This window comes from Ictidomys tridecemlineatus, chromosome 12, assembly GCF_052094955.1.
Source record: "Ictidomys tridecemlineatus isolate mIctTri1 chromosome 12, mIctTri1.hap1, whole genome shotgun sequence".
Lineage (NCBI taxonomy): Eukaryota > Metazoa > Chordata > Mammalia > Rodentia > Sciuridae > Ictidomys > Ictidomys tridecemlineatus.
The window spans coordinates 9,006,687-9,034,304 of record NC_135488.1 but is presented as its reverse complement, the minus strand read 5'-3'; the positions used below and the strand labels follow the sequence as shown (position 1 = coordinate 9,034,304).

At 37.7% G+C, this 27,618-nt stretch overlaps 2 protein-coding genes across 2 annotated transcripts in view; both read left to right on the top strand.

The window, feature by feature from the left end:
• LOC144369490 (rotatin-like) overlaps window positions 1-4,562 on the top strand; it is a 79,544-nt gene extending 74,982 nt beyond the window's left edge. The window contains 3 exon segments of the mRNA XM_078029776.1: window positions 1,758-1,861; window positions 2,974-3,043; window positions 4,041-4,562. Of these exon segments, the coding sequence (XP_077885902.1) occupies window positions 1,758-1,861; window positions 2,974-3,043; window positions 4,041-4,126 (260 nt within the window). The 3' untranslated portion in view covers window positions 4,127-4,562.
• The window catches only part of LOC144368993 (uncharacterized), a 388,140-nt gene that overhangs the window by 107,243 nt on the left and 253,279 nt on the right, over window positions 1-27,618 (top strand). The window lies entirely within an intron of this gene.

Genomic DNA, 27,618 nt, shown 5'->3' with positions numbered 1-27,618 from the left:
GGGAGGAAAAAAGGGAATTTATACTGATTTATTAAACTTAAAAATGTATTATGAGCTTTTTTCTTATACATGTTTTATTTATTTATTTTTAATACTTTTAGTTGTAGATGGACACAATCTCTTTATTTGTATGTGCTGCTGAGAATTGAACCCAGTGCCTCACATGTGCTAGGCAAGCACTCTACCACTGAGCCACAAACTCAGCCTATATATATGTGCTTTAAAATGTGGTTTTAAAAAAAGCTGACCTACTATCAGAAAGGGCCATATTAATTCACCACATTAATTGACCTATGTATGTACTTCAGACATTTTAAGAGACGGTAACTAGTTGAAGGAGTTATGATATAAATTTAGATAACAGGGGTCTGTCTTCTGAATGTTTGGTGTAATATGTAAAAACATTGATTGCTGCTACTCATCTAGAACACAAGAAAATCACCCTCCCATCTGCCAGTGTCCTTGCTGAGTAAGAAATATCAGCCATAGCTTCACATGATAAGTTATGCCTGATTATTGTTTATGTGACTAGGTATGGATAGGCCATGATACAGGAAAACTAAAGGGAGCTAGATATTACAGATGAGGTATGCAGGCAGTAGGGGTCAGTGTGACAGGAAATTGCTGTTCCACATGTACCTCCCACATCACCTTCTCCCTACACAATTTGAGTTCTGGATGGAACAGGTAGCTCTCTTGCTCCTTCCTTCCTTCCTTCCTTCCTTCCTTCCTTCCTTCCTTCCTTCCTTCCCTTGCTCCCTCCCCCACTCCTTCCCTCCCTTTTTCCTTTTTACCTGTGAAAGATTTAAAAATTCTTAAAATAAAAAAAAATCAAATAGAAGCACTTAAAATTTTTGTTTAATTATGAAATATTTTATTCAGGTAGCCTCTGTAAGGCACTAGCACATGTGGTTGGAGTACATGTCAATGAGCAGACGCAAACCTTACCATTGAACAGGGTTATTTTAATTAGTTACATTCCTGGTTGGCAGGGATTGGTTAATATTCACATGATGTAGAGAATTTCCAGTAGCAAGTATCTTGGCCTTAAAAATGCAACATGCTAAAATCATACAATTTAGATGGTAAATAATGTGATACAGTTTGGTGATATATAAAAATAAATAATAAAGTAAGTTCAAATATTGTTCTGAAATACCTTGACAGTTACCTTAAAAGGGGACTTCTGAATCATCATTTGAAATGAATAGACTGGTACATAATTAGTAAGGCTCCATTTTTGCTCAAGCTGGCTTTGTAAAGTAGACATATCTTGTGTATTAGTATGCAATTTAAATCAATTTTTCCTCTGATATACACACCCACATAAAATTCCTTTAAAATGTTTAGGTTTTTTTTGAAAATTGTAATCAGTGTAGTATTTCTCAACTATTTTACCTTTAACCCATGATAATGATGTGTTGTGTATTGGTCTTTATAATTTTTGATGATGGCTAATCTATTTTCCTGCATACTCAAATATTAGCTATCATTGAATAACTCATTCATATAATTCATTATGTACTTATTTGCACTAATGGTGTCCTTAAGTGAATGGCCTCTGTTGAGCTTGTGCCAAGAGATTTGTGCCTATCATGAAAATAACTGTTTTTGAGTTGTTTTTTTTTTTCCATAGAGCAAAAGTTGCCACAGTGCTGTGATACCAACTTGGAGAAAGGGGTATCTGATTAATCCAAAATAAGAGTGCATTTAATATCTGAGACTAAACTTTATTTTTTTTAATGTGTTTGTTTTAGAAAAAGTCATTACCATACTAGCTGCCTGTCTGGAAAGTAAGAATCAAAATGCTCAGAGGATTGCAGCAGCTGCACTTTGGGCTTTGACATATAATTACCAGAAGGTCAGTTTTAAAAATTATCTTATGAATTGGGGGCAAACAGCCAGGCCTGTGAGGGTGCATCCAAGGATATCAGAGGAGTATTAGAAAAGAAAAAAGAAAAATAAAGGCAAAGACCCATCTTTTCTTTGTTCACTCATTCAGTTAGTAATCCATCAGTTGAAATCTATATCATTTAATCATCAGAAGGCCCCAGTTCAGAAGAGTATCTTTTAAGTGAATTTCCCTATTAATTTAAATTGATTTGCCATTGGGTTATAATTTTAATATAGATTATTTCTTCAAAAAGATGTGTCAAGGAAAAATGCATTGATACAAGACCAAATAAGTTTTATCCAAATATATGATTCAGTTTTTTATTGTACTTATCATTGCTGAGTTTTTAAAATTAGTTCAATTCTTAAAAGGCCAGTAGAAGGCCTGCCCAGAGAGATGCACAGCACAGTAGGCCCTGTAGCTTCCCATTCTCTGGCATTTGGTCTTCTCTTTTATTGCAGATATCTCACTCCTAAAATACCTGTGAGTATCTAGTGGTAAAAGAATAGCCAGACCACCCTGTGCCTTTAGACAGCCTTCCCAGAATGGTGTTCTCTCAGCCCAGTGTCCCGACTGTGCCGTGTCCCACCCTGCCTCCAGCACCCCCCCACCACCACCAACGTCAGGGACTCTTGCTCTCCCTCCCACCTGTTGTCCCCTGGACTGCTCACAGGATTTGACACTTTGTCACTACCAGTAAATGTTTTTTTGACCAACTGACTGGTAACCTTTGAAATACTCCCATCTAAAATCTGATATTTGAGGGAATATGAATACTGAAACTAAAGGTTAACTGGTTTAAAAAAACAAATTGAGATTAGGGGAGAAGGACAAAAGGAGAAGGTAAGAAGAGTAATTGGACAGCAGATAATGGTTAGGTGAGGTAGGAGGAGGACGAAGGTGTCGGGGGATTACCACAGTAGGATACACTAACTGTATAATTCTGTAGTTACCTTATTGTATTTTATGGTACCTGTTTAACACTGTAATTACCAGTGGACAGAATCAGTATTGTATTATCCTAATTCTTGACATATGGGAATAAGTCTAATTCATGGGTTGGTCTATATTATCTCCAGGCCAAAACAACTTTGAAAAACCCATCAATAAAAAGAAAAGTAGATGAAGCATATTCCTTAGCAAAGAAAGGTAAGTTTTATAGTTAAACTTGGAAACCACTAAATTAGTTCTCAGGATACTGAAATATTTAGACAAGCCATAGTAAAACAACAGTTTTCTACACCATTACTAAATTTTGCAGAGCTATTTTTTGTCAAAAGCATTATATGTGCCAATATTTAGTTAGACTTTCATTGTAACATTTTTTAAAATAGTAAAACATCCTAATAGATGAAGGTTTGAGATATAATAATTTCTTAAAATGTGTCTGTGATCTTTCTCCAAGTCAGTTTTTTCCTGGTACTAATTTTCTTTGCCAGTGGCTGCCTCTGGGCTAAAGTGTGCTCTTAGGTGATAAGAACTGGGCCTAATTAGAACTGACCTTGAACAGGAAGCTTTGATTTAAGATCACCAATTTGAATTGCAATCTTCTAAGAATAGATTTCATTGCCCCCATATCCATGTTGCCCTGTGATCTGCATGATAGGAGAGAGTTTTCTTTTCAAAGCACGTTACTCATTTTAAGTGACACCAGTTTTATCCTCTTAACACATTTCAAAACAACTGAGCTATGCCTTTCCTGTACTGTAGTAGTCTGTGGACTATTAATCTGTGTTTTTATATAGCTTGATTCTTTTTAAAATAAGGGGAGCAGTTTTGTTTCCTTTCTAGCTATGCCCATGAATTTCTGAAGAAAAGAAATAATTGGGTTACATTGAAGTTTATGCTTTAGGAGAAACAATAATTTTTTTAAAAGTAATGGCATTCATCTAGGATTATAGTTAACAATATCTATTATGGAATTGTATTTTTTAATACTCTTTGGGTAGACCATTAATAAAAACAATATAAATTCTGTGACTTATTAATTTTTAAATGTAAAATATTCTTATAATTCTAGTATATCAAGAACTAACATTTTTGTAAGTAAATATGATTCATGTTTCTGGAAGAGTATCTACCCCTTGATTATAGAACTAAATTGAATAAACTAGTATTTCTAGACTCTTAATTTTTTTTCTCTCAGCTTTCTCAAACCCAGAAGAAAGTCCTCTAAATGCCTACCATTTGAAATGTCTTGAAAACCTCGTGCAGCTGCTCAGCTCTTCCTGAGTGCCATGAGATGCTCCCCCCGAACCTGATAGCCACCAGCGGAGAGCCGAGCCCTAGGCTGGCTTAGTGTGGAGCTGCTACCCGACGCTGTACCAACTCTGCAGAGTGCCGATGCCCTCCTTGCCTTAGGAAAAATAGGGCTGGTGACACTGAAAGAAGGAGAATTGGTGACATTATGACTCTGTGCTTTTGTGGCCATTTTCTAGAAGTAATAATAGTGGACAAGAGATGATGGGGAAACACAGAATGTTCTGGCAACATAAACATTTGTATCCCTTTCTATGCAATTTTCTTTGTAAAAATCCTATTTAAGAGTTATTTAATAAAACAAAATGTTTTTAGAAATTGAAAATTGACTGTCATTTCTAGTTACAAAATTTTGTCAGTTCCAGGAATATTAATTTTAGCAATTAAAAGGAGGTATTATGTTGTGGTTTGTCTGTGTGTATGTTCATTCTTTTTTTTCCTTTCTTTCTAAAAATTTTGATCCGAAATTTGGCTTGAAATTTATCAATACAAAGTCTTATTTTCAAATTTTTGTATTTTACAGAGCAAACATACTGGTGAAACATGTGTATGTGTACATGTGTGTAATTTTGTAGCTTGCTTATGCAATTTTTAGCAATATTAATTTCCTTCTAAGGGATATGTAAATCAATTATAATTTTCACTTTTTGACTTCTGAAAGGCTATGTGATAAAGAGGGGAGAAATATATTGGGGTCTTATGGGCATGGGTTCAAATTCTACCTCAACCCAAAATATCAAGAAGAACAAGTCATAGTGTAGGAAGAGCAAGATCTGTTCATTAGCTGATTTACTCATACATCAGCATATACTTGCCTTATCGCCTCTTTGAAAGCAGAAATAATTATAATTGTTTCCCCTAAAAATTTCTGATAGTGCCCAAGGGGGATTTGTAACCCAAGGGAACCACTTAAAGACATTGCCTGCTGCAGCTCAGGGTGGCTGCAGACATGGGAGGGGAGGGGTGATCCATCAGAAAATTCTGCACTTGGTCTGTTGTATTCAGGAATGCTAACCTTAACCATGCAGAGGTCTAGGCTCTTGGACAGCCATCTTGCCATAGTGGTCTCTTGAACTTGCATCCATTTAGCCAGGAGGGCAGGTGTTAACACAGAAGGCCCCACTAGCCAGCAGCTGCCATGCTTCTACACTGGGGACTATCACCAGCAGAATCCTTGGGATGCCAGATGGAAAGCACGTCCTTGTGCCCACTGAAACAGGTCTACTCTGTGTCCAAGAATTATGATAAATTCCTCAGGTTATGCCCACTGCAATTTGAGAACCACTAATACTCCCGATTTTATACAAAACTGACTAGGACATGAAAATGACTTGTTATCCTTAACTAACTGCTTAATGATGAAATTGGGACCCGAATGACTATCAAGTATTCCTTTACACACACCCCAGTTTATGCTTGGATCTAAAAAATAGGTAGTGACTACTTCATACCTCATGGTGTCCAGTTTTACCATTTCTAACACTGTTGTTGGGTGAACTGGTGTGTATATAGGTGCCTTGTAAGCACAGCCTGTGTCTTGTTCACTGCAAACACTGATACTAAGGCTTCTCTATTTAAGACCTTCAGTAGGTGGGAGAGGAAACAGGCATTGGTTTTGAAAATAGGATATGAGAATGAAGTAAAAAATGGAATTTTACCTATTTAACTCCAGATTGGCAATTTCCTTTTGCAGTATTAAATAATCACATCTATGATAATGTCCCCTGATTAGTCTTTGTGGCTACAGCTTGTGCCCAATTCCTGAAGTTGCTCAAGTCTCAAAGCTGCTTCTTTATTATTCTGTTTTTTTATTTTAGTTTTCATAGGTGCATAATATACATAATAATGGGATTCATTATTACTTACTTGCACATGCATACAATAGAACAATATAATTTGGTCAGTTTCGTTCCTCAGTATCACCCCTTTCTTTTCCCTCCTTCCTTTCCCTGGTCTTATTCCTCTAATCTACTGGCTTCTCTTTTCATGAATCTGCCCCCCTGTTTTTTACTTTTTTCTCTCTGGCTTCCACATATGAGAGAAAGCATATGACCCTTGACTTTTTGAGTCTGGTTTATTTAACTTAACATAATGCTCTCAAGTTCTATTTTTTTTCTGTAAGTGACATCATTTTATTCTTTATATCTGAGTAAAACTATTGTATGTCTATGCTACATTTTCTTTCTTTTTAAAATTTTTAAAATTTTTTGTTATTTTTTTATTATTAGTTCAAAACATTACAAAGCTCTTGACATATCATATTTCATACATTTGATTCAAGTGGATTATGACCTCCCAGTGCCACATTTTCTTTATCCTTACATCAGTCAATGGACACCTAGACTGGTTCCATAGTTTGGCTATTGTGAATTGTGCTGCTACAAAAATGGGGTATACACATATTATTGTAGTATACTGATTTTAATTCTTTAGGATAAACACTGAGGAGTGGTTTAGCTATGTCACATAGTAGTTCCATTCCTAGTCTTTTGAGGAACCTCCATACTGTATCATAGTGGTGGTTCAGATTTACAGTCGTACCAATCTCTAGCATTTATTATTATTTGTATTTTTGGTGACTGCCATTCTAACTGGAAATGAAATCTCAGTGTAGTTTTGATTTGCATAGTTTCAATCTTCTACATATATGACACATAGCACCATTTGTTAAAACGACTATCTTTTCTCCAATATGTTTTTGGCACCATTGATAAGATCAGATGGCTCTATCTACATGGATTTGTCTATGTCTTCTTTTGTGTCCCATTGGTCAATGTGTCTGTTTTTATACCAGTGCCATGCAGTTTTTGATGCTGTAGCATATTTTGAAGGTAGGTATTGTGATGGCTCCAACACTGGTTTTGTTTTGTTTTCTTAGAATTTTATTTTTAGAATTGGCTATTTGACTTTTTAATTTTTCCATATGATTTTTAGGACTGCTTTTTCTGGTTCTGTGAGGAATGCCATTGGTATTTTGATGGGGTATTTAATAATATGGTTACCATATTATTAATTCTGCCTATCCATGAACATAGTAATCTTTCCATCTTCTGTCAATTTCAGTTTTTTTTCAGTGTTCTATAATTTTTATTGTAGAGGTCTTTTACCTTCTTGGTTAGATTCATTCCTAGGTATTTTGTTTTTCCAAATCTGCTTCTTGACCCATGATGATATATTCTTCAGATTTGGCAGAATAATGGTTAAAGTAATGATTACCATCCCTGGCTATGGCCATCTCTTCTTGTAGTTTTATCAATAAGTGAGACAGCTTGAGAGAGTGGTTAACAGCAGAGGGCTCTGGAGTTGTATGGAGCTGTGATTATCTCTGGCCCCACCACTGCAACCTCTGGGGTTGAGTATGCTTGAGTGTTTTTTCAGAAAAGGATACTTACCCTGTAAAGTTGGTGAAGAAGACAGAGTGCTTAGTACAGTACCTAGTATGTGGTTGATTATCCCTTGGATGTTACCAGTGATTAATTATTATAAAATTTTCAAACAATCATGTATCTTAAAGAATTAAATGTTCATTCCTTGCAAACTTTCTGTCCTTTTGAGGAGCCGAATATGCTGAGAAGTAACTCATGCTGTCAAACTAGTTTCCAACCTTCCAGAGATTGATAGTTTCTATTGGAGGTACATGGTCCTGTGGCCACACAGCAAGTCCTTGAGAAGGACTTGTCCTCTTACAAAGCCTTGTCCTCTTACAAGGCTTTGCTTCCATGCATTAAATATGCTTCTGTGATTTGATGTGTTTCATTCTGTTTGTCAGGTTGTTTTGATTGTATTTCAGTTGATGAAATATTGCTTTCTCCATTTGATTTATAAAAATGGAACATTCAAGAGAAAAATCTTAAAGAAGCCACTTTCTTCTTTCCACCTGTTGTACTATGATCCACAGAATATGGGAATTCAGTCATAAGATACTATTGTTTCTGTGAATTAATGAAACTTGGTATAGAGGAATTCAGTTTGTTCTTCCTAAAAGTTATCTCTCCTAGGAAATTTCTCCCACAATTGAAGTGATAAATCATGTGGGACTGAGTGAGTGTGCTGAGCCTTGAGGCTCAGGATGTACAGAAGACTCTGCCAACACCCCAGGAATTCTGAGGTTTGGCAGCCACATTTGCAAGCAGCTCAGTGTGATCCTGTTTTAAATGTTCCCAACAACATTTATCTTTGTGTTTCATTTGCTCCTTCTGCATCTGAAAATCTGTTTCAGAAAAAAGAAAATCTGCTGTTTTAGAACAGTGTTCACAAAACATCCTTATGGTAACATTCAGTGAATTTCTTTTTAATTTTGCTTGAAAGCCAAGTGAAAAAAAATTGGGAAGGTCGGGGGGAAGTGTGTAATATAAGTCCAAGGTCAAGAATTTTCATGCATTTCTTCTTTTTCAATAACTCCTTTACCTGATTTCTCTCTGCCAGTGGGCATGACTTTGGAGTGTGAGTCCCATTTAGATTCATCTGGGCAGTAAGCCTCAGCATTCTGGCAGCAGATTGCTTGCAATTTGGTGTCGATTTTGAATACATTATTTATTTAAATTCTTTATTAGAACATTCTTCCTTTGGCTTACTACAGAAAGATTGTAAAATGGAGACTTATTACTATTTTTTGGTCACAATCTTAGAAAATGCATTGGGAAGAACTAGTTGATGGTCATGATACCTGGTTTAAAGCTGCCTTTGATGTCTGTTAGAAAAAGCCATGATTTCGTGGAGTTGAGAGTCCAAAATAATAATACTTTCAGTAGGAGAGGAGTTCCTTTTTTGTTTTGCTTTGCTTTTGGGGTGGTTGTGGTGGCAATGGTGGTTTTCCACATCCTGGAAGCTCTTGGTGGTTTGTCCATAGCTAAGTGTCCTCAGGGACCCCAGTGCCTGCCTATCTATCTATCTATCTATCTATCTATCTATCTATCTATCTACTTTCTCATATTTATACACTTCCTTCAGTAAGGTACCTCATGAGAATTAGGAAGCAGAAAGGGTCCCCTAGCTGTGTGTTATCTTTTTAAGGAGCCTTCCCAAAAGACCATCTCAACAGCTTACACACACATTTTGTTGGACAGAACGTAGCACGTGGTCATTGACCGTTGCAAGGCTAAGAATTGTAGTCACTTACCTAGGCACACTGTCGCATCCAGTAGCACAGGTCTCTGCTAGTAGAGAAGGAGAGCTGGGGTTTGGTTAAGCACCCACCAGATTCAGCCATGCAGGTCAGTGCTCTGATTTAGTTTGAAAGAAAGACATGATGTTATTAGGGGCAAAGATGTCATCCTCCTAAAGAAAAAATAAGAAAGGTTAATTTATTCAGTCTATCCAACCTGTATTTAGACTTTGTGATTACTTCCAATTCCAGAGCAACAAATGTTAGTATGAGATTGATGTTAGTTAGTATGAGATTGTCCAGCAAGGTGACTTTTCAATGACTTTTCTCTGATACCCTATGTGAGGTTTATCCCTGTGAAGTGGAAGCACCAGCGGTAGGGGTCTACTTACGTCATGAAGAAATGAGGCTGAGCAGACAGAGTAGTCAGTCTGAAAAAACTCCCAGCATTCTCAAAGATAGAAATTTAAAATTGATTGATTAAAAACAAAATTACTTCAAAATTTTAGAAATATGCATATCTAGTATTTTCTTTTAAATATGTAAATGTGTAGTCATTCTCCAATTTCTTGATTAAGGGCTGAGGCCTTGAATGCATTTCATTTTGTGGGGGAGTGTCATAAATCACACTAAATGATTTTTTCCAGTTTCAGTTTCTGGAAGTAGAGCAAAACCAATGCACTTACTAAGCAATCCAAAGTAAATTCTTCCAGATTTTCTTTTTTTTCCTCACCATTTTCTCTAGAAAATCTTCCAGATCTCTGCCATTTTTTATCTTTTTTTTTTTTTTGGTAGTTACCTCTCTACACCAAATCCCAGTTATTTGTAAGTGATACCTTATTACCCATTCTTTGCCAAACATTCAACTTTGTTCTTACAGAAACCATTACTTTTTGTCTCACACTGTCATTAATATTTAACCAGTTCTGTCATTGCAGTAGCAGGTCTAAGTAGTATAAGTGATTTAGGAGCACGTTCGGCCAAGGCTTGGTAGGCATGAAGCTCACCTAGCAGAAGGCCGGTGGTCCCTGAATCCAGCTCTCCACGTTCCCACGTCCATGTGCTCTGGCATTGGCCGTTGTATTTTCTAGCAGAGAAGGCAAAGAATTGTCTAGTCCTAACCAATCCATCCTATGACAGTCATCTGTCAGGAGAGGCTACACTGCTTGCTGTATGAACTTTCAAGTTTTCTTGAGTTTCTTGTCTTTTGCTTCTTTCTGTGGTTTTCCCTGCCAGGCTCTCTGTGATTAGAACAAAGATTGTCTGAGAAAATGTGTACCTGCCAGAGGTTATTGTGAATTCACCTTTTATGCTAATGCCCTCTCAAGTTCTTGAGCCTGCTTATCCAGGCCTCTTCTCAGACCTCTTGACTTAATTCACCTTTTTCCCCACCCTCCTCCACATTTTCATTTCTGCCTATTGTAAAAGGCCAATGAAAGGTGACCTCGTCCAGGAAGCTACTTGGGATTTCCCAGCAAGGAGGCTCTTTTTTGCTGTCTTCTTTGCTCTTTCGGTTATTGGCTGCTTTGTTTTTAACTCTCATGTCACTTAGCCTTTTTCTCCTGTGTCAAGTTGATCTGGATACACTCTTCCCACATCTCCTAAAGGTGTGACATTTGATAGAGTTTGGAGCTTCCTGCCTCTCAGACCCTGCACAGAGCACATGCTCATATGTTGATTTGAATGAATGTGAAAAATACTTCATTAGTAAAAGCTATACAATTTCATAATGTAAGTTAGACTCAAAACTTTATTGAATTTGTCAAAATATACAGAACCATAATTGTTTCTTTTGTAGATTTGGACTAGATTTTTGTTACATTCTAAAAGGGGGAGTCCTGTTTAATAAAATCACTTGAATTTTATGATTTTTTTGTTGTTATTCTCTAGAGAAAGTGAACAATAAAGCTTGATATTTTAGCTATGATTTATAATCAGCACCAACAAGAAGCTGATATGCCAATCTAAGCTTTCAGGATCTGTTGCAAAGTTAGGAGTCTTAGTTGAGATATTCTTTTTTTGAAGAAGAGTTTTGGTATGTGCTTTTAAAGCTTGAATGGTGAATTCTGAAAAATGTGTTAGCTATTACTACAGCAGAGTGAAAAAGCATAGGCCAGTTTGCATAACCCAATTAAGTGGAAATAAAAAGTGAATAGAACCTGTTGTCGTCTTCTGCCTCCTGATTCTTAATGTGCACGCTTGGCAGCGAGACTCCCAAGGAACATGAATTTGAATAAGTAAATGTGGCTGTTTTCTTTGCACAGAGAGAAGGAAGCAGTGGTCAAGACTGAAAGAAAACTTAATAGTGCAACTTAAAACTAGTGAAACTATAATTGTATCACTTCAAATTCTTCATTCTTCTTTCTTAGCAGCCACTGATAACACACAGCTCCACCTGGAAGATTCTCTCTCTCCTTTCTGGCAAGTTTTTGACCCAAATGGGGAAGCTCTCTGAATGTACATAGGCTAGTTCACAAGTATTACATCCAAACCTGCACTGCATTAGCTGTGTATGATTTTAGGATGTGAAGTGCCAAAGTGTCTGGGGCTGGGTTACAGTGGGATCTGGGATGTTTTCCAGAGGCTCCTGTGCTGAAAGCTTGGTTCCCACCTGATAGTGCTTGTTGGAAGGCACTGGAGGCTTTTTAGGAGGGTGAAGCCTGCTTGGAGGTAGTAGGTCACTGGGGACGTGCCTTGAAAGGTATATCTTGTCTCTAACCCCTTCTTTCCTCACCCTTCCTCTCCCGCCCCCTGCTTCCTGGCTGCCATGAGGTAAGCATCTAAGCATCTCTGCTCCACCGTGCCCGCTTGGCCATGATGTTCTGCCTTGCCTGAGGCACAGAGCAATGGGGCCAAATGGCCATACACCGAAACTCTGAAACTGTGGACTAAAATAAGTCTTTCCTCCTTTAGTCGATTTTCTCAGATATTTTGTCACAGTGATAGAATACTAACAGGCTGGTACCGACCAAGACACAGAACTAACAGGTCTGCTGATCCTTCTCCTAAAATTCGCTTCTAGAATGTGTCAGTCCTTTAGAGAAACTCAGGTAGAAATTGATTAAGAAGCAAAGAGAGCTTTTTGGGGCTGATCAGAGTTGCAGCTTGGGAGACAAAGTTTAGGCGGGCTGAACATGTGCTTCAGGGCCTTATAGATTCCAAAGGAGTTTAAAGGCTAAAGCCTGTGGTGGGGAGCGGGGGTTACATCATTCATTTGTCAAGAATTTATTTGGGTGCAGGCAGAATAACACACTGTTTATAAGAAGAGCATTGGGTAACTTAAGGAATATACATAAAGCAGTTCTCAGAAAGGGAGGGAAGAGATAAAAGCACACAAATTCTTGGGAAAGGAAGAGAGCTGAGGGGGTAGGAGTTACCTGGTGGCTCTCTATAGGATTGGAAGGTTCCATCGTAATGAAAACTGTAGGTTCCTTCGTAATGAAAACTGTAGGTCTCAGCATGTAAACGACGGCATGTTTTGCCCTGGAGGGGCTTTAGTATGTGTTAGAAACACCACATACAGCTGCGGAGATCAGGAGCTTATTTGCAGGTAGTTGTAACTAAAGCCTGGTCTCTCATGACCTTGCCACCTCGATACCTCAATTTGCATTTATCTGTTTGAGTTTAATATTTCCACAGAGGGAAAGAGAATGGTGACAGACCACCCGAGTCACAGGGGAGCTGTTGGAATTGGTGTGTTGCGGATGTGGGGTGTATGGTTGCCATCTCTCCTACATGTGAGATACACTCACCCCCGTCCAAGGACCTCCAAAGTTCAGGAGCACAAGACAGCCAGGCAAGGCCCTGTGAGGGAGGACAGGTAGGGGTCTGCTCTTGCTTCTCTCCACCAGTGCCCCAGGAGAACAGTGCCTTCCACTGGCAATTGTAATCTGTTCCCGGGATGCTCAGGAGCAGACTTCTGCAGCAACACAGAGCCCTGTGCTTGTGAGGAGCTGAGCACATGGACAGTCTCGTTGGTCTCTACCGGCTCCTCTGCTCTTGGCATGTAGACCCCTGGTCCCAGGCTGCACAGTACCCAAGGGTCCCAGGCCCAGGTTCTGCAGTTCCCAACTATCTCTTCAAGTGCTTCCCACCAAGGGAGCTAAGATTAAGGCCTGGCTGGGAAAGGCAATGCTTGTGAAATGGGAAGTGCCTGGCTGATTGATTGGTGCATAAACTGTCAGTGCAGGCTTGTTCACCACCACTTCCTGCTGCTTGGTCTGTCTGCAGCTCTGTGAGCTAGGCCAAGAGTATTTGCTGGATACTTCAGGATCAATGAGCTCATTGGCTAAAAAATAACAAGACATCTGAGGAGTGCATTTCAAGGGGAAAGCAACATGCTGGGATGCATATTCCAAAAGAAATAGACATGTTAGAACAGATGAAGCAAGGACTTAAAATCAGTCACTGAAAGAGATGAGGAAATAAATGAAAAATATAAACCCCAAACAAAAAATAAATAAAAAGAAAACAACACCATGTGCAACAAATATAAAGGTTGAAATACTGCAATAGGTGGAACAAAGAGCAGGATGATACAGCTAAGTTATGAATTTGTGAATTAGAAAACAAGATGGAGGAAACTTCTGAGAATTAAGCATGTACTGCACAAAAAAAATGCCTGTCAGTAAAGGAATTGATGAACAAACTGTGGTATGTTTAAGCAATGAGATATTGCTCAATAATAGAAAACAACAAAGTATTGGTAGGTATATCATGGGCAAATACCAAAAACATTCATTTAGCAAAAGAGGACTGGTCAAAAAGAGTTTATACTGATGATTCCTCTTTTACAATTTCAATAAAGGGCAGAAGTAATCCCTGGTAAAAAGAGGTCATAATAATGATATATTATTGGTGGGGTGTTCACAGGAAAGGGCACAGTGACAGCAGGGTCTTCATTTGATCTATAATAGTCTACAATTTGTTCCAGGTTCTGGTAACAGGTGTATACATAAGTAAAAAGCCTTAAAATTGAACATGTATTTACATGCATATTCTAGTTTAATAACTCATAAAGAAAGTTAACTCTAAATAACATCAAAATGATGTCTGTGAGTCAGGAGAGAATAAAGGATGTGAGAAGATGCTGCATTGTTATTAGAGTGAGGGATGTAGATACAAGTTTTTTTAGTAAGAAAGTCTGAAGAATAAAAAGAGAGGCAAATTAAAAAAATAAAGACAACAAAAATATATCAGAATATTTAAAGTAAATGGACTGGCCAGGGTAGTGGTACACACCTGTGATCTCAGCTACTCAGAAGGTTGAAGCAGGAGGATCACAAGTTCCAGGCCAGCCTGAGAAACTTAGCAAGGCCCTGTGTTGAAAAGAAACAAATAGCTAGCTAGCTGTCCTGGGGATGTAGCTCACTGGTAGAGCACTGGTGTAGAATGTGGAAGGCCCTGGATTTAATCCCCTGCCCCACCAACTACACACACACAAAAGTAAATGGACTAAACCTCCAAGTGAAAGATAAATTTGAATGACTAAATTTAAAAATATAAATATATATTGTTTATAAGACTATGACAAAAGGAAAACAAATATAATAAAAATAAAAGTGATGGTTTTTGGTTTTGTTCTTATTTTGGTACTGGAGTTTGAACCCAGGGCCTCTTAATTACTGAGCCACATCCATGGCCCATTTTTATATTTTATTAGAAACAGGGTCTCACTGAGTTGCTTAGGGCCTTGCTAAGTTGCTGAGTCTGGCTTTGAACTCAAAATACTCCTCCCTCAGCCTCCCAAGCTGCTGGGGTTACAGACATGCACCACCATGCCAGCTAAGAGTGTTGTTTTTGCTAACTGATGTTAATACAGAATAAAGGGGCTGGGAATGTGACTGAAGCGGTAGCGTGCTCACCTGGCATACGTGGGGCCCGGGTTCGATCCTCAGCACCACATACAAAACAAAGATGTTCTGTCTGCCGAAAACTAAAAAAATATTTAAAAAATTCTCTCTCTCTCTCTCTCTCTCTCTCTCTCTCTCTCTCTCTCTCTCTCTCTCTCTTAAAAAAAATATAGAATAAAATTGTAAGACAAAAAATTAAGAGACGAAAAAGATCACTATAATGATGAAAGATTCAACTCAAAGTCTGCCAGTTTTTAAAAACACATATTTCTAATAAAATAACCTCAAAATCAGTGAAGCTAAAAGTGATAGAACTACAAGAATAAAATGACAAATTTGTCGCAGCAGGAGCAGGTTTCAGTGCACACTCTTGATCATTGACAGGTTCAAGCAGGCAAAAACATACATTGGTGCCTTGACCTGATGGATGCAGAGTTCTGCTACCAAAATGAGGCAGATCACATTTCTCAGTCCACACAAAGCATTTGCAGTTGATCAAGCATTAGGCATCAAAGAAACTCTCAGTAAGTTTCAAAGAATAGGGGCATGTAGAACAAGAACTCTTAACTACTTCATGATTAAGTCAAAAATTAGTAACAAGGGGCTGGGGTTGTGGCTCAGTGTTAGAGCACTTGCCTAGCATGTGTGAGGCACTGGGTTCAATTCTCAGCACTGCATACAAATAAATGAACAAAATAAAGATCTATCAACATCTAAAAAAGAATTAAAAAAAAAATCAAAACAAAGAGTTTCAAGATGGTAGATTAGAGAAGTCACTTTCCTGGCTGCTCTGTGGCTTGAAACCAAGAAAACAAATAGGCAACTTCTCAGCAATGTGGGTGAACATAAAAAGGAGGATGACTATACTGGACACTCAAAAGCAGATCAGGAATTCAGGAGGTTGGAATCAATAAACCAAATTAAAAATCCAGTGGAAAGCATCATCAACAGACTAGGTCACTTGGTAGACAGATTTTCAGGCAATGAAGACAAAATATGTAATCTTAAAAGTAAAATTGACCATGGAGAAAAGATGTTAAGAGACCGTGAAGAACTTCTCAGAAATATGGGATAACCTGAAAAGACCAAATTAAAGATAAATGAAGGTTTTGCAATAAAATAATATGAGAAAATTTTCCAAACCTTAAGAATGGAATGGAAAATCAAATACAGGAGGGTTATAGGACCCCAAATATCAAAATTACAACAGACCCACACTAAGGCACATTATTACCTAACATACAGAATAAGGATAGAATTTTAAAGCCTGCCAGAGAAAGATTAATAACAAAAGATAAGTAAAGTATGTTCATACATTTAGAAATTGAAAGACACTTCTATATAACCCCCAAATTACATCTGAAACCACAATGGAAATTTACTGAATGATAATGGAAATGGTATTCTTAAAAGGCCTGTGGGATGCAGCAGAAATGAAAGTTCTCTCACTTTATTTTCCAGAGAAACTTTATATATATATATATATATATATATATATATATATATACACATATATATATCCTGAAAAAAATTAGTGATGGAAATGTTTGTTTTAAAATAATGACATAATAAACCCAAATTAAGTTGAAAAGAGATCATGAAAAAAATGAACATAAGCCAATAAAGTGAAAGGTATAATATAGAAAACCAACATAGCAAAAAGAAAAAAAAAGTAATTCTGAGAATAAATAACAGTAGATAAATTTTTCTGTTAAAAAAAAAAAAGATCAGTTTAGCTATTGTGAATTGTGCTGCTATAAACATTGATGTGGCTGTGTCCCTGTAGGATGCTGTTTTTAAGTCCTTTAGGTATAGACTCAGGAGAGGGATAGCTGGGTCAAATGGTGGTTTCATTCATAATTTTCCAAGAAATCTCCATACTGCTTTTCATATTGGCTGCACCAGTTTGTAGTCCCACCAGCAATGTATGAGTGTACCTTTTTCCCCACATCCTTGCCAACACTTATTGTTGTTTGTCTTCAAAATAGCTGCCATTTGACTGGTATGAGATGAAATTTTGGAGTAGTTTGATTTGCATTTCTCTAATTGCTAGAGATGTTGAACATTTTTTCATATATTTGTTGATTGATTGTATATCATCTTCTGAGAAGTGTCTCTTCAGGTTATTGGCCCATTTATTGATTGGGTTATTTTTTTTATTGCTTACCTTTTTGAGTTCTTTATATACCTTAGAGATTAGTGCTCTATCTGATGTGTAAGGGGTAAAGATTTGCTCCCAAAATGTTAGCTTTCTATTTATCTCACAGATTATTTCTTTTGCTGAGAAGAAACTTTTTAGTTTGAGTTCATCCCATTTATTGATTCTTGATTTTAATTCTTGCACCAAATTAGTCTTATTAAGGAAGTTGGGGCCTAATCTCACATGATGAAGATTAGGGCCTACTTTTTCTTCTATTAGACGCAGGGTCTCTGGTTTTATTCCTAGGTCCTTGATCCATTTTGAGTTTTGTTCATGGTGAGAGAGAGTGGTTTAATTTCATTTTGTTGCATATGGATTTCCAATTTTCCCAGCACCATTTGTTGAAGAAGCTAATTTTTCTCCAATACATGTTTTTAGCACTAATTGCAATTTTGTGGGTTAGTCTCTGTGTCCTCTATTCTGTACCATTGGTCTACCAGTCTGTTTTGATGCCAATACCATGCTGCTTTTGTTACTACTGCTCTGTAGTATAGGTTAAGGTCTGGTATAGTGATGCCACCTGCTTCACTCTTCCTGCTAAGGATTCCTTTAGCTATTCTGGGTCTCTTATTTTTCCAGATGACTTCATGACTTCTTTTTCTATTTCTATGAGGAATGTCATTGGGATTTTGATTGGAATTGCACTAAATCTGTATAGCGCTTTTGGTAGTATGGTCATTTTGATAATACCAATTCTGCCTATCCAAGAGCAAGTGGAAATAACCTATGTGCCCTTCAATAGATGAATGGATTAAAAAAACTGTGGCATATATGCAGAATATAAAAATGTGAATATTACTCAGCAATAAAAGAGAATAAAATCATGGCATTTGCAAGTAAATGGATGGCATTAGAGAAGATAATGCTAAGTGAAGTTAGCCAATTCCAAAAAAACAAATGCCAAATGTTTTCTCTGATATAAGGAGGCTGATTCATAGTGGGGTAGGGAGGGGGAACATGGGAGGAATAGACAAACTCTAGATAGGGCAGAGGGGTGGGAGGGGAAGGGAGGGGGCAGGGGGTTAGAAATGATGGTAGAATGTGTTGGACGTTATCATCCAACGTACACGTATGAAGACACAAACTGGTGTAAATATACTTCGTATACAACCAGAGATATGAAAAATTGTGCTCTATATGTGTAATAAGAATAGTAATGCATTCCACTGTCATATATAAATTTAAAAAATTAAAGAAAAGAAATCAGGGAAGGCTTTGCAATATAGAATTTAAAAGATTAATAAAGAGATTAATTATCCTTAAAAAAAGATAAGCTTAGTTGATAAAAGACACAAGATATATGGAATATAAAGGTGGATATAAATAGATAAAGTAGAAACAATAAAGATACTACCAGAATGTTATTGACACTTTTGTACTCACAAATCCTTAGAAAAATATAATTTACTAGGAATTTCCTCAAAAATAATAAAGTTCAGTAGTCCTGTAGCTATTAAAAAAAATGAAGCAGTGGTTATAATCTTTCCACAAAGAAAATATAAGACAGATAGTTTTATAGCAAATTCTGATAAACATTCAAAGAACAGATTATCTCAGTTTTATTCAAACTCTTTGTGATTGTAAGAAGAGGAAATAATGCCAATCCACTCTAGAAGGCCAGTGGAAGACTGACCATAAAAGCAAACCAAGACCATATGGGGATGGAGAAGTGCTACTCCATTTTTCTCATGAATGAAGAGGCAAAAATCCTCAGTGAACAGTGCATTAAAGACTACCAAAGCACATGCTTATCTTAGTAGATCTGGAAAAGTATTTGATGTACTCTGTCACTGTTAGTGATAAAATTATAGGAGTTTTTAACTCATGGCGAATATGCATAAAATCTCAGCAGTATCATTCGAAGTCGGGAGCAGCAGAAATATTCACTTTGAAGTATGACCACAAGGAGGCCCACTATCACTATTTCTCTTCAGAGTTTACTGGAAGTCCTAGGCAATGCAGTAAGATAAGAAAATACAACTGGAAGCCTTGAAGTTAGAAGAAATGAAAGTATTATTTGTAGATTACATAATCACTTATACAAAAAGTTCAAATAATTTAATAAAATAAATTATTTTAAAAATCAGAGTTTAGTAGGTGGCTAAATTCAAATCAGTTACATTTCTTTATAAGCAATTTGAAAATTTATTTAAAGAGGAGATATCATTTAAAGAGAAGACATTATTGACTAATGGTGATATATGATGCACCAAATGATGTCTAACTAAAAACATGGATGATCTCTACCTAAGAAATTATTGGTGTTTATTAAGACATTTTTCATTTACTTTTTTCTGTGCTAGGGGAAAAACCCAAGGCCTTGTGCATGCTAGGCAAGCACACTCTATTACTGACCTGTACCCCTAGCCCATGAAGATATTTTAAAAAACAAAAGTGTAAAAAAGATGCCACATGAATATGTAGGATTTTATGTTCTGAAGTTAATAGAATAAATACTTGAAAACAGGAGATTTTTTTAAAAGGAGTAGCATCAGAACTTATTCCACATATGGTGATTTCAGAAGTCTGATGTTGGTTCAAGGATAAGCAAAACTAGTTATGGAAGTCTGACATATGACCACGGCAACATGACTGGTGAATAGAGAGGGACCACTTGATTAATAGAATAAGAGAAAGTGTGTGGGTGGGACTGGAGTGTATCCTGTGAAACAAAATAAGCCAGACTCAGAAAGTCAAAGATCATATGTTTTCTCTTATATGTGGAAGTTAGGAAAAAAGGGGGAAATAGAAGGAGTCTTATGAAAATTAGACCAGGGGGAAGGAGGAGGAGAGGGAAAGGGAGGTTTGGGGGAATTAAATTGACCACACTATGTTATGTGCATGTATAAATATGTCAGGATGAGTCCCACCATTATGTATAATTGTAATAAGCCAATAAAACTCAAAGGTCAGAAAAGGAAAAAAATACATGTGGGAAAAGATGAATTTGGATTTCTTCTTAACATATGCAAAAATCAATTCCAATTATTTAAGGACTTTTTTGTCAAAAATAAAACGTTAGCACTCTTGGTAGAAAATATTACTGTATTTTAAACCTAAGGCTAGGAAAAATTTCTTTTGAAAGATTTTTTTTAAAAAGAATTGATTATAATAGAAAATATTTACACATTTCAATATGTAACAATTAAATACATAAAGAAATTGAAAGGATGAGTTATAAACTGGTAGAAGATATTTATAGTATGTGACTGACAATGGATTAATATCAATAGTATACTATATAGGTAACTTCTGTGAATCAATAAATGGGACATAATGCACTGGAAAAATAGGCTAGAATCATGAGCAGATACTTCAAAGTAAGGAAATGGGCAATTACCATTATAAAAAGATCTCCAATGTCATTTTCATGACATTTGAGTTCAATACTAGTTGAGTTTTATGTTACTCATTCAATTGGCCAAAAGTAACAAGTCTAATGGGAACAAATGGAGAGAATGTAAATCTGTAGGAGCTTTTACGCTTTGCTGTTGGGTATGTGACTAGTTGCAACCACTTTGTTTACAAAATTTGGTGTTTATTCTTGGAGTTGAACCTTAGCATACACTATGCTTAGCAGGGTTGCCCCTGCATGAGTACCTCTGGGACACTCTTGAATATGGGTATCCAGAGACATGCAGAAAGGGCTAACTGCAGAGCTCTTTAAATAATAAAAACCTGGGCATACACCTGTCCTTAGGAGGATCAATTTAAGTTTCCCAGGGGATTATTAGGCAGCAGTCAAAATGAATGAGCAATAACAATATCCAATAGTATTAGTGGATTTAGTATATTTTTATTTTGTTAAAAATAATTTGAGATCTATATGCTTTTAAATTTTAAGTGTATAGTGTTATTAATTAATTATTTAAGTGTTATTAATTATAATGTTGTACAGAAGAATTATTTCATTTTATTTAAGTAAACATTATACCCATTGAATAGCAATTTTCATTTCTGTCTTCCCCAGACCATGGCTACCACCATTCTGCTTTCTACTCCCATGCATCCGATTGCTTTATACACCTCATGTAGGTAGAATCTGCAGCATCAGTCCTACTGTGAATAGCATATTTAACTTGGTATAATGTCTTCCGGGTTCATCTATGTGGTTTTGTTTGGTTTGGTTTGGTACCAAGGATTGAACTAAGGCCACTTAACAACTGAGCTACATCCCCAGCCCTTTTTTGTATTTTATTTAGAGACAGGGTCTTACTGAGTTGCATAGGGCCTTGCTAAGTTGCAGAGGCTGGCTTTGAATTTGGGGTCCTCCTGCTTCAGCCTCCCAATCCCCTGGGGTTACAGGCATGTGCCACAAAACTCAACCTATTCACGTGGTTTTGTATTGCAAAGTTGCCTTCTTTTTTTTAAGGCTGAGTAATACTGCATTGTACATATGTACTACAATTTCTCTTTTTATCTGTAAATGGACGTTCAGGTTGTTACCACATTTTAGCTATTCTAAATAATACTTCAATGAACACAGAAGTACAAATATGTCTTGGAGGTTCTGATTTCAGTGAATTGAGATAAATGCACAAAACTAGGATTGCTAGATCATATGGTTGCTCTACTTCAATTTCTTGAAGACCTATCCTGTTTTCCATAGCAAACATATCATTTTATGTTTATTTCACCAGTGCCCAGGTGGTTCCATTTTTCCTCATCTTTGCCAGCACTTGCTCTTGTTTGATTTTGACCACCTGACAAATGTGAGGTCATATTGGTTTTTATTTGCATTACCTTGATGATTAGTGCTATTGAGTACCTATTTCTGCTGGTTATTTGTATGTCTTTTTGAAGAAAAAAAAACTATTTAAGACCATTGGCCACTTTTTAAATTGGGGTATTTCTTTTTTTGCTTTTGTGTTGTAGGAGTACTTTTTATCTTTTGGATATTAAGTGTCTAGTAGATGCATGGTTTACAAATATTTTCTCTCATTCTGTTGGCTACTTTTCCCTCTGTTGATGATTTCCTTTCATGTTCAGAAGCTTATTAGCTGGATGTAATCTCACTAGTCTCTTTTTGCTTTTGTTGTGCACATAGAGCCATGGGTGGTGGTGTGTGTTATCAGAGTTTGGGAAGACACCCAGGGACAGAGACGTTGACCCGCAGCAACCTGAACAGTTTCCTACAGGCTCCATCATGGCTTGGGCTGTCGCGCAGGGCTGGCTGCCTCTGCCTTTCTGCAGAAACTCTCCATACCCGACTGGGGCTCCCGTGTCACGTGCCGGGCTGTATCCTCTACAGATTTCCTCACTTGGACCTCATCACCTTGCTCGACCATGCTCTTCTCCTCCCTGGTGTGGATATCCACTGGCTTCCCAAGTAGAGCGGTTCTGATTGTGAGGAGATGCTCAAGCTGATTGACAGTTGCATGCCAAACATTTCATCACTAACCTCATTTACTGAAAAATCTGAATTGTGTTCAGTCTCATTGTTCTACAGTGTCATGAAATGTAAAGGTCTGTCTCCCTCCTGTTTCCAGCTGATAAGAGCATAGATCAAGTTAATATAGTTATTAAATTAATAAGAAATGCCTTCAAGTCTATTTCTATTTCATACTTGGGGAATTGGAATTTCCAAGTACTCTGACAACTGTCACTAAGTTTTTTTCCCTTGGTTTGATTTATTAGGCAACATGTTTCATATATTTGAATTTAGTGTGTGTGTGTGTGTGTGTGAGAGAGAGAGAGAGAGAGAGAGAGAGAGAGAGAGAGAGAGAGAGAGAGAAGAGAAAGAAAGACACAAAGAGAGAGACAGAGAGAGAGAGAAAGACAAAGAGAGAGGAAAAAAGAGAGAAAGAGAAAGACAGAGAAAGAAGGACAGAGAGAAAGAGAGAGAGGGAGAGAGAGAGAAAAAAGACAGAGAAAGAGAAAGACACACAGAGAGAGACAGAGAGAGAGAGAAAGAGACAAAGAGAGAGAAAGAAAGAGAGAGAAAGAAAGAGAGAGAAAGAAGGACAGAGAGAAAGAGAGAGAGAAGAGAGAGAGAGAAAGACACAGAGAGAGAGAGAGAGAAAGTGACAGAGAGAAAGAGAGAGAGAGAAAGAAAAAGTCAGAGCAAGAAGGACAGACAGAGAGAGAGAGAGAGAGAGAGAGAGAGAGAGAGAGAGAGAGAGAGAGTCTTGTGGAGCCCTAATGGTCTAGCATTTGGAATGGCTAACGTGGCTTCATTCAGCCTCCATGACCTATTTAGCATAACTTGTCGGCACTCTTGTCTACAGCGGGCAATCTTCTTCCTTGCTGTGAATTATAGCTACACTGGAAACCTTTCACTCTTACTTCCACACGACCGTGGCCTCGTTGTCAATTCTGGGAACTGGTTCCTACCGTGAGGTCTGACTTCTGAACTGGCAGGGTGCTCTGGAGCCTTGAGGTTCGAGGTCTGGCTTGTGCTATTTGGGCTTCCGTTTCCTTGCCAGTGTTCTGCAGCTCTTGTTTCTCTGTGCACTTTCCCTGTGCCATTGTCAGTGTTCTGCAGCTCTTGTTTCTCTGTGCACTTTCCCCAGGTGCCGTAGTAGGGCTTCTGACTTCAGTCATTTCCTCCTTGGGCGAGGCCCCAGGGTCCCAGTGAACACTTGTCTCCTTCCTGACGCCTCCTCCCCACTCCCCTCGGCCTCTGTCACGCCCAGTGTCTCGTGGCCTCGTGGATCTGAATAGCTCCTTCCCGGAGGAGCTCGCTCGGGTTTCCCCTTTAGGCTGTGCGGTAACTTCAACCATCATTCACACGCTGATATTGTCTTTTGACCCTGGAATGTGTTGGGAGGATGAGGAGAGGAAGGAGGGAATGCGGATTTGTGTCAAAGAAAACACCTTCAGCCACTGCGGATTGTGAATCAGATATTTTGTGAACAAAGTAAAGTTGTGTTCCCTGAGTGTCGGATGAGGGCCGGACAGTTTGGGAGAAAATGGTTTTGTTTCAAAACAATCAAGCCATCATCATTTTTGCCTTCCTCTGAATTTGAATAATTTTTTTTCTTTCTTTCATGCAAAGGAGATAATATGCTGAAGAAAGGCAAGCAAAAATAGATAAATAGGCAAGTCAAGGAGTCCCAGCATGAGCCTAAAGGATCTGAGAGTGGCCGTTTCTAGGAACAGCAGCAGGGTGGGGAGGACAGAGGTTCTGAAACAACAGTCTGAGGTGTAATTCTAAAAGGTTCTAGAAACACGTTTCTGCACGTACACACACCACATGCCCTGTCTCCGGGGGGGCTGGGAGGGGAGGCGTGGCACAGCCTGCAGCCCGCCACATTTGGGCTTCTGACACTGCAGCCAGGGAGACCACACACCAAGGCGGGTGAGGGTGATGCTGTTGGAAGTGGCCTGTAGCCTGCCTGTAAGGGTTTCACGCATGTTGGGAGATACTGGGGGTAGGCTGAGGAAATGGAGGGTTTGTTTTATTGGGTGCTGGGTGGGAGGAGGCCAGGACAGTGCAGCAAGGCTGGAGCTGCCGTCGCCACAGAAGCAGCCGAGGCTCAGGCGAGCTGCCAAGCAGGGTGATGGGTCTGCACAGCAACTGCATTTCTGCCTGTGTCCATAGAGGGTTTTAGCTGGGACCTGTTTTTCTCCATCCCAGATTACAATCAGTGGATTCTGTAAGGAGCTTGGTTTTTTGTAGGGGATAGTATCTAGAGTAAGCTGTGGGCAGAGCAGTCCGGTTGAGCATGGCCATTGGGCTGCCATTGCCTCCACGTCTTTTTAGCAGCTAGAGCTAAGAAACGCATTCTCCAATTTCATGAATTTACACAGATAATTTCAATTTTAGCTGAGCACTATAGAGTTCTTCCTCTCAGTTCCCTATTCCATATTGTGTGGAATTTCCCCATAGTGAGGACCCTGTTCCCTGTAACACCCAAAGATATATATCTACTCATTTCCTCTGCCAAAACCCTGAACAAAGTAGTTTCAGAATCACAAAATGAGAGCTACTATCAACTAGCTGGTACTGCTTTATACTAAGTTCAAGATTAAAAAAAATTACTGGTGCATTATAATAATACATATAGTAGGGTTCATTATGCCATATTCATACATTCACAAAACATAATTTGATCTTTGTAATTATTTTGGTACTAAATTAACCATCAGAGAACTGTGGTAAAAAATAGGTTGAATTAATTTTTTTCTGTACAATTTTTTTTTCTCTCTCTCTCTCTCTATATGTATATGTACATATATATATATATATATTCAGTTTAATTTTTGTTTATAGTCTTAGTTTGATTTTTTTATTTTTAAAATTTTTTCTTTTATCGTATAAGCAGTCTTATTTCTATCCAGACTTCCCCTCTACTTTTTATCAACCCCCTTAAATATTGTAATTAATTTATGATTCATCCTTTTTATATTTCTTTTTGCAAAAAAAAAGTAAACATAAATATTCTGCATATTTATCTTTTTACAAAAAGGGTGGCATGCTGTACACATTCCTTGTACTTCCTTCTTTATTTAAAATATATTACTCTCTAGAAGTTCACAGGGCGACACCTCATTCTTGGTACTCTGTTATATGGATATACCATAGTTTATCCAAACAGTTTCTCATGGATGGAAATTGTTTTTTCTAATGTTTTGCTCTTACAAATAATGCCACGGTTACCAAATACTGATTCCTATGTTGTCGATGTAAATGGTGGTCATAGTTTGGTTTATACGTTAAAAGCAGTCTTTATATTTTTTATTCATGAATTTCTGTTCATTTACAAATTTCATGTGAAAATGTATTATTTTTACAATCAGACAAGAAATTTTAAAGGAAAAAAGTGAACGATTGTTTATGGTTTGGAAACCTGCAGAGGTTTATGTGCAGAGCAGATTCCTGGGGCAGAGTGGCTGGGTCCTGTCGTGTGTTCATGTGGAGCTCCTTCCAGTCTGTGCCAGGGCATTGCCTGCGCTCCACTGCCACAGGAGGACATGAGGGGCCTGTGCCCTCAGCTGCCAGAGGAGATGTGGCTGTGCTGTGGCCCCCTTCTCTCGGCCTACCTGAGTTCCCCTGTAGCTGTGACAAGCGGTTCCCATCTGGAGCCCAGTGCCTCTCTTCTTATCCTGAAGGATAAGCAGAAGCTCTCTAGGTCCACCCAGGAGGTCCATTTCCATATAAAAGCACCAAAGTGGAAAGAGAGTGGTTTGAAGAATGGCAGGAATTCTTTGCTTTGAATGTCACTAGAGTATATGCTTTGCATTGTAGTGGCACGAAGGGCATCTCATGCCACTTGCAGGACACAAACTCCAATGTGAAGATCGGCTGCTGTGTTGGGTGTGTGTCTGGAGTCACGCAGTCCAGGGGAACTGCTTTGAGTTTCATGCATGTTTTTCTCTCTCTGAACTTCACTCAGCAAAGTTTATCTTCCTAAAAATCAAGCCCATTCACATTCTTTTGTGCTCACCTATTTGGATTCAGGGCCTATTAACTTCAATGGATACTTAGAGTTTTAATTTTCATGTATTATGCTTTGTGCTACAATAGTAGATTATACATTATTTGACTGTAGCACATATTAATCCATACCATAAGTAATCATTCACTTTTTTAAAAACTTTTTGTCTGATTGTAAAAATAATACATTTTCATATGAAATCTGTAAAATGAACAGAAATTCATGAATAAAAAATATAAAGACTGCTTTTAACGTATAAACCAAACTATAACCACTATTTACATTTTGTTAACATTTTCATTTGTTTTTAATCTCTCAATAAAGTAATTTTCATGTGATAGGAAAATTCCAGATTCTTTTTAAAACATTTCCCTTTATCAAATAAAACTTTCTCATTATAAGAGGAAAAAAAATATGGCTAATGTTATGTTGCCTAAGAAAATTTAGTAGATTTCTTCCTAATCATTTATTCTGTGCAGATGTATTCAAACTTTTGTGTTGTCAACCTTTGTGTGTATTATTTTAGTGCCTGTATAGTGTTTCATCATTACGCTGTAATAAATCAGTACTAATGGAATGCGGTGGCAAATAGCACTCCCGAAATGTAAAACTTTGATTCTAGATAAATAAGGTATTAGAAATAAATATTTTAACCCATCTGTATCTTTCATCGCGCACGGTGAATTTTGTTCACAAAATATCCCTAGCATTAGAGACGTCCAGTTGGAAGTACAGAAACACCCAGTGAGCAGCGTTGGAATAGCAACCCAGCAGGAGAAGAGTCTCCCGGAGTAGAAGTACAGGGGGAGTTGTCCACAGAGAGGGCTCTTTCTAGAAACCTTTCTGATGGGGTCAACAATGAGTTGAAGTAGTTTTGGACTGGCATTTCTCTAAATTCTTTCACATAGAACAAGAATAACTGTGCTGCT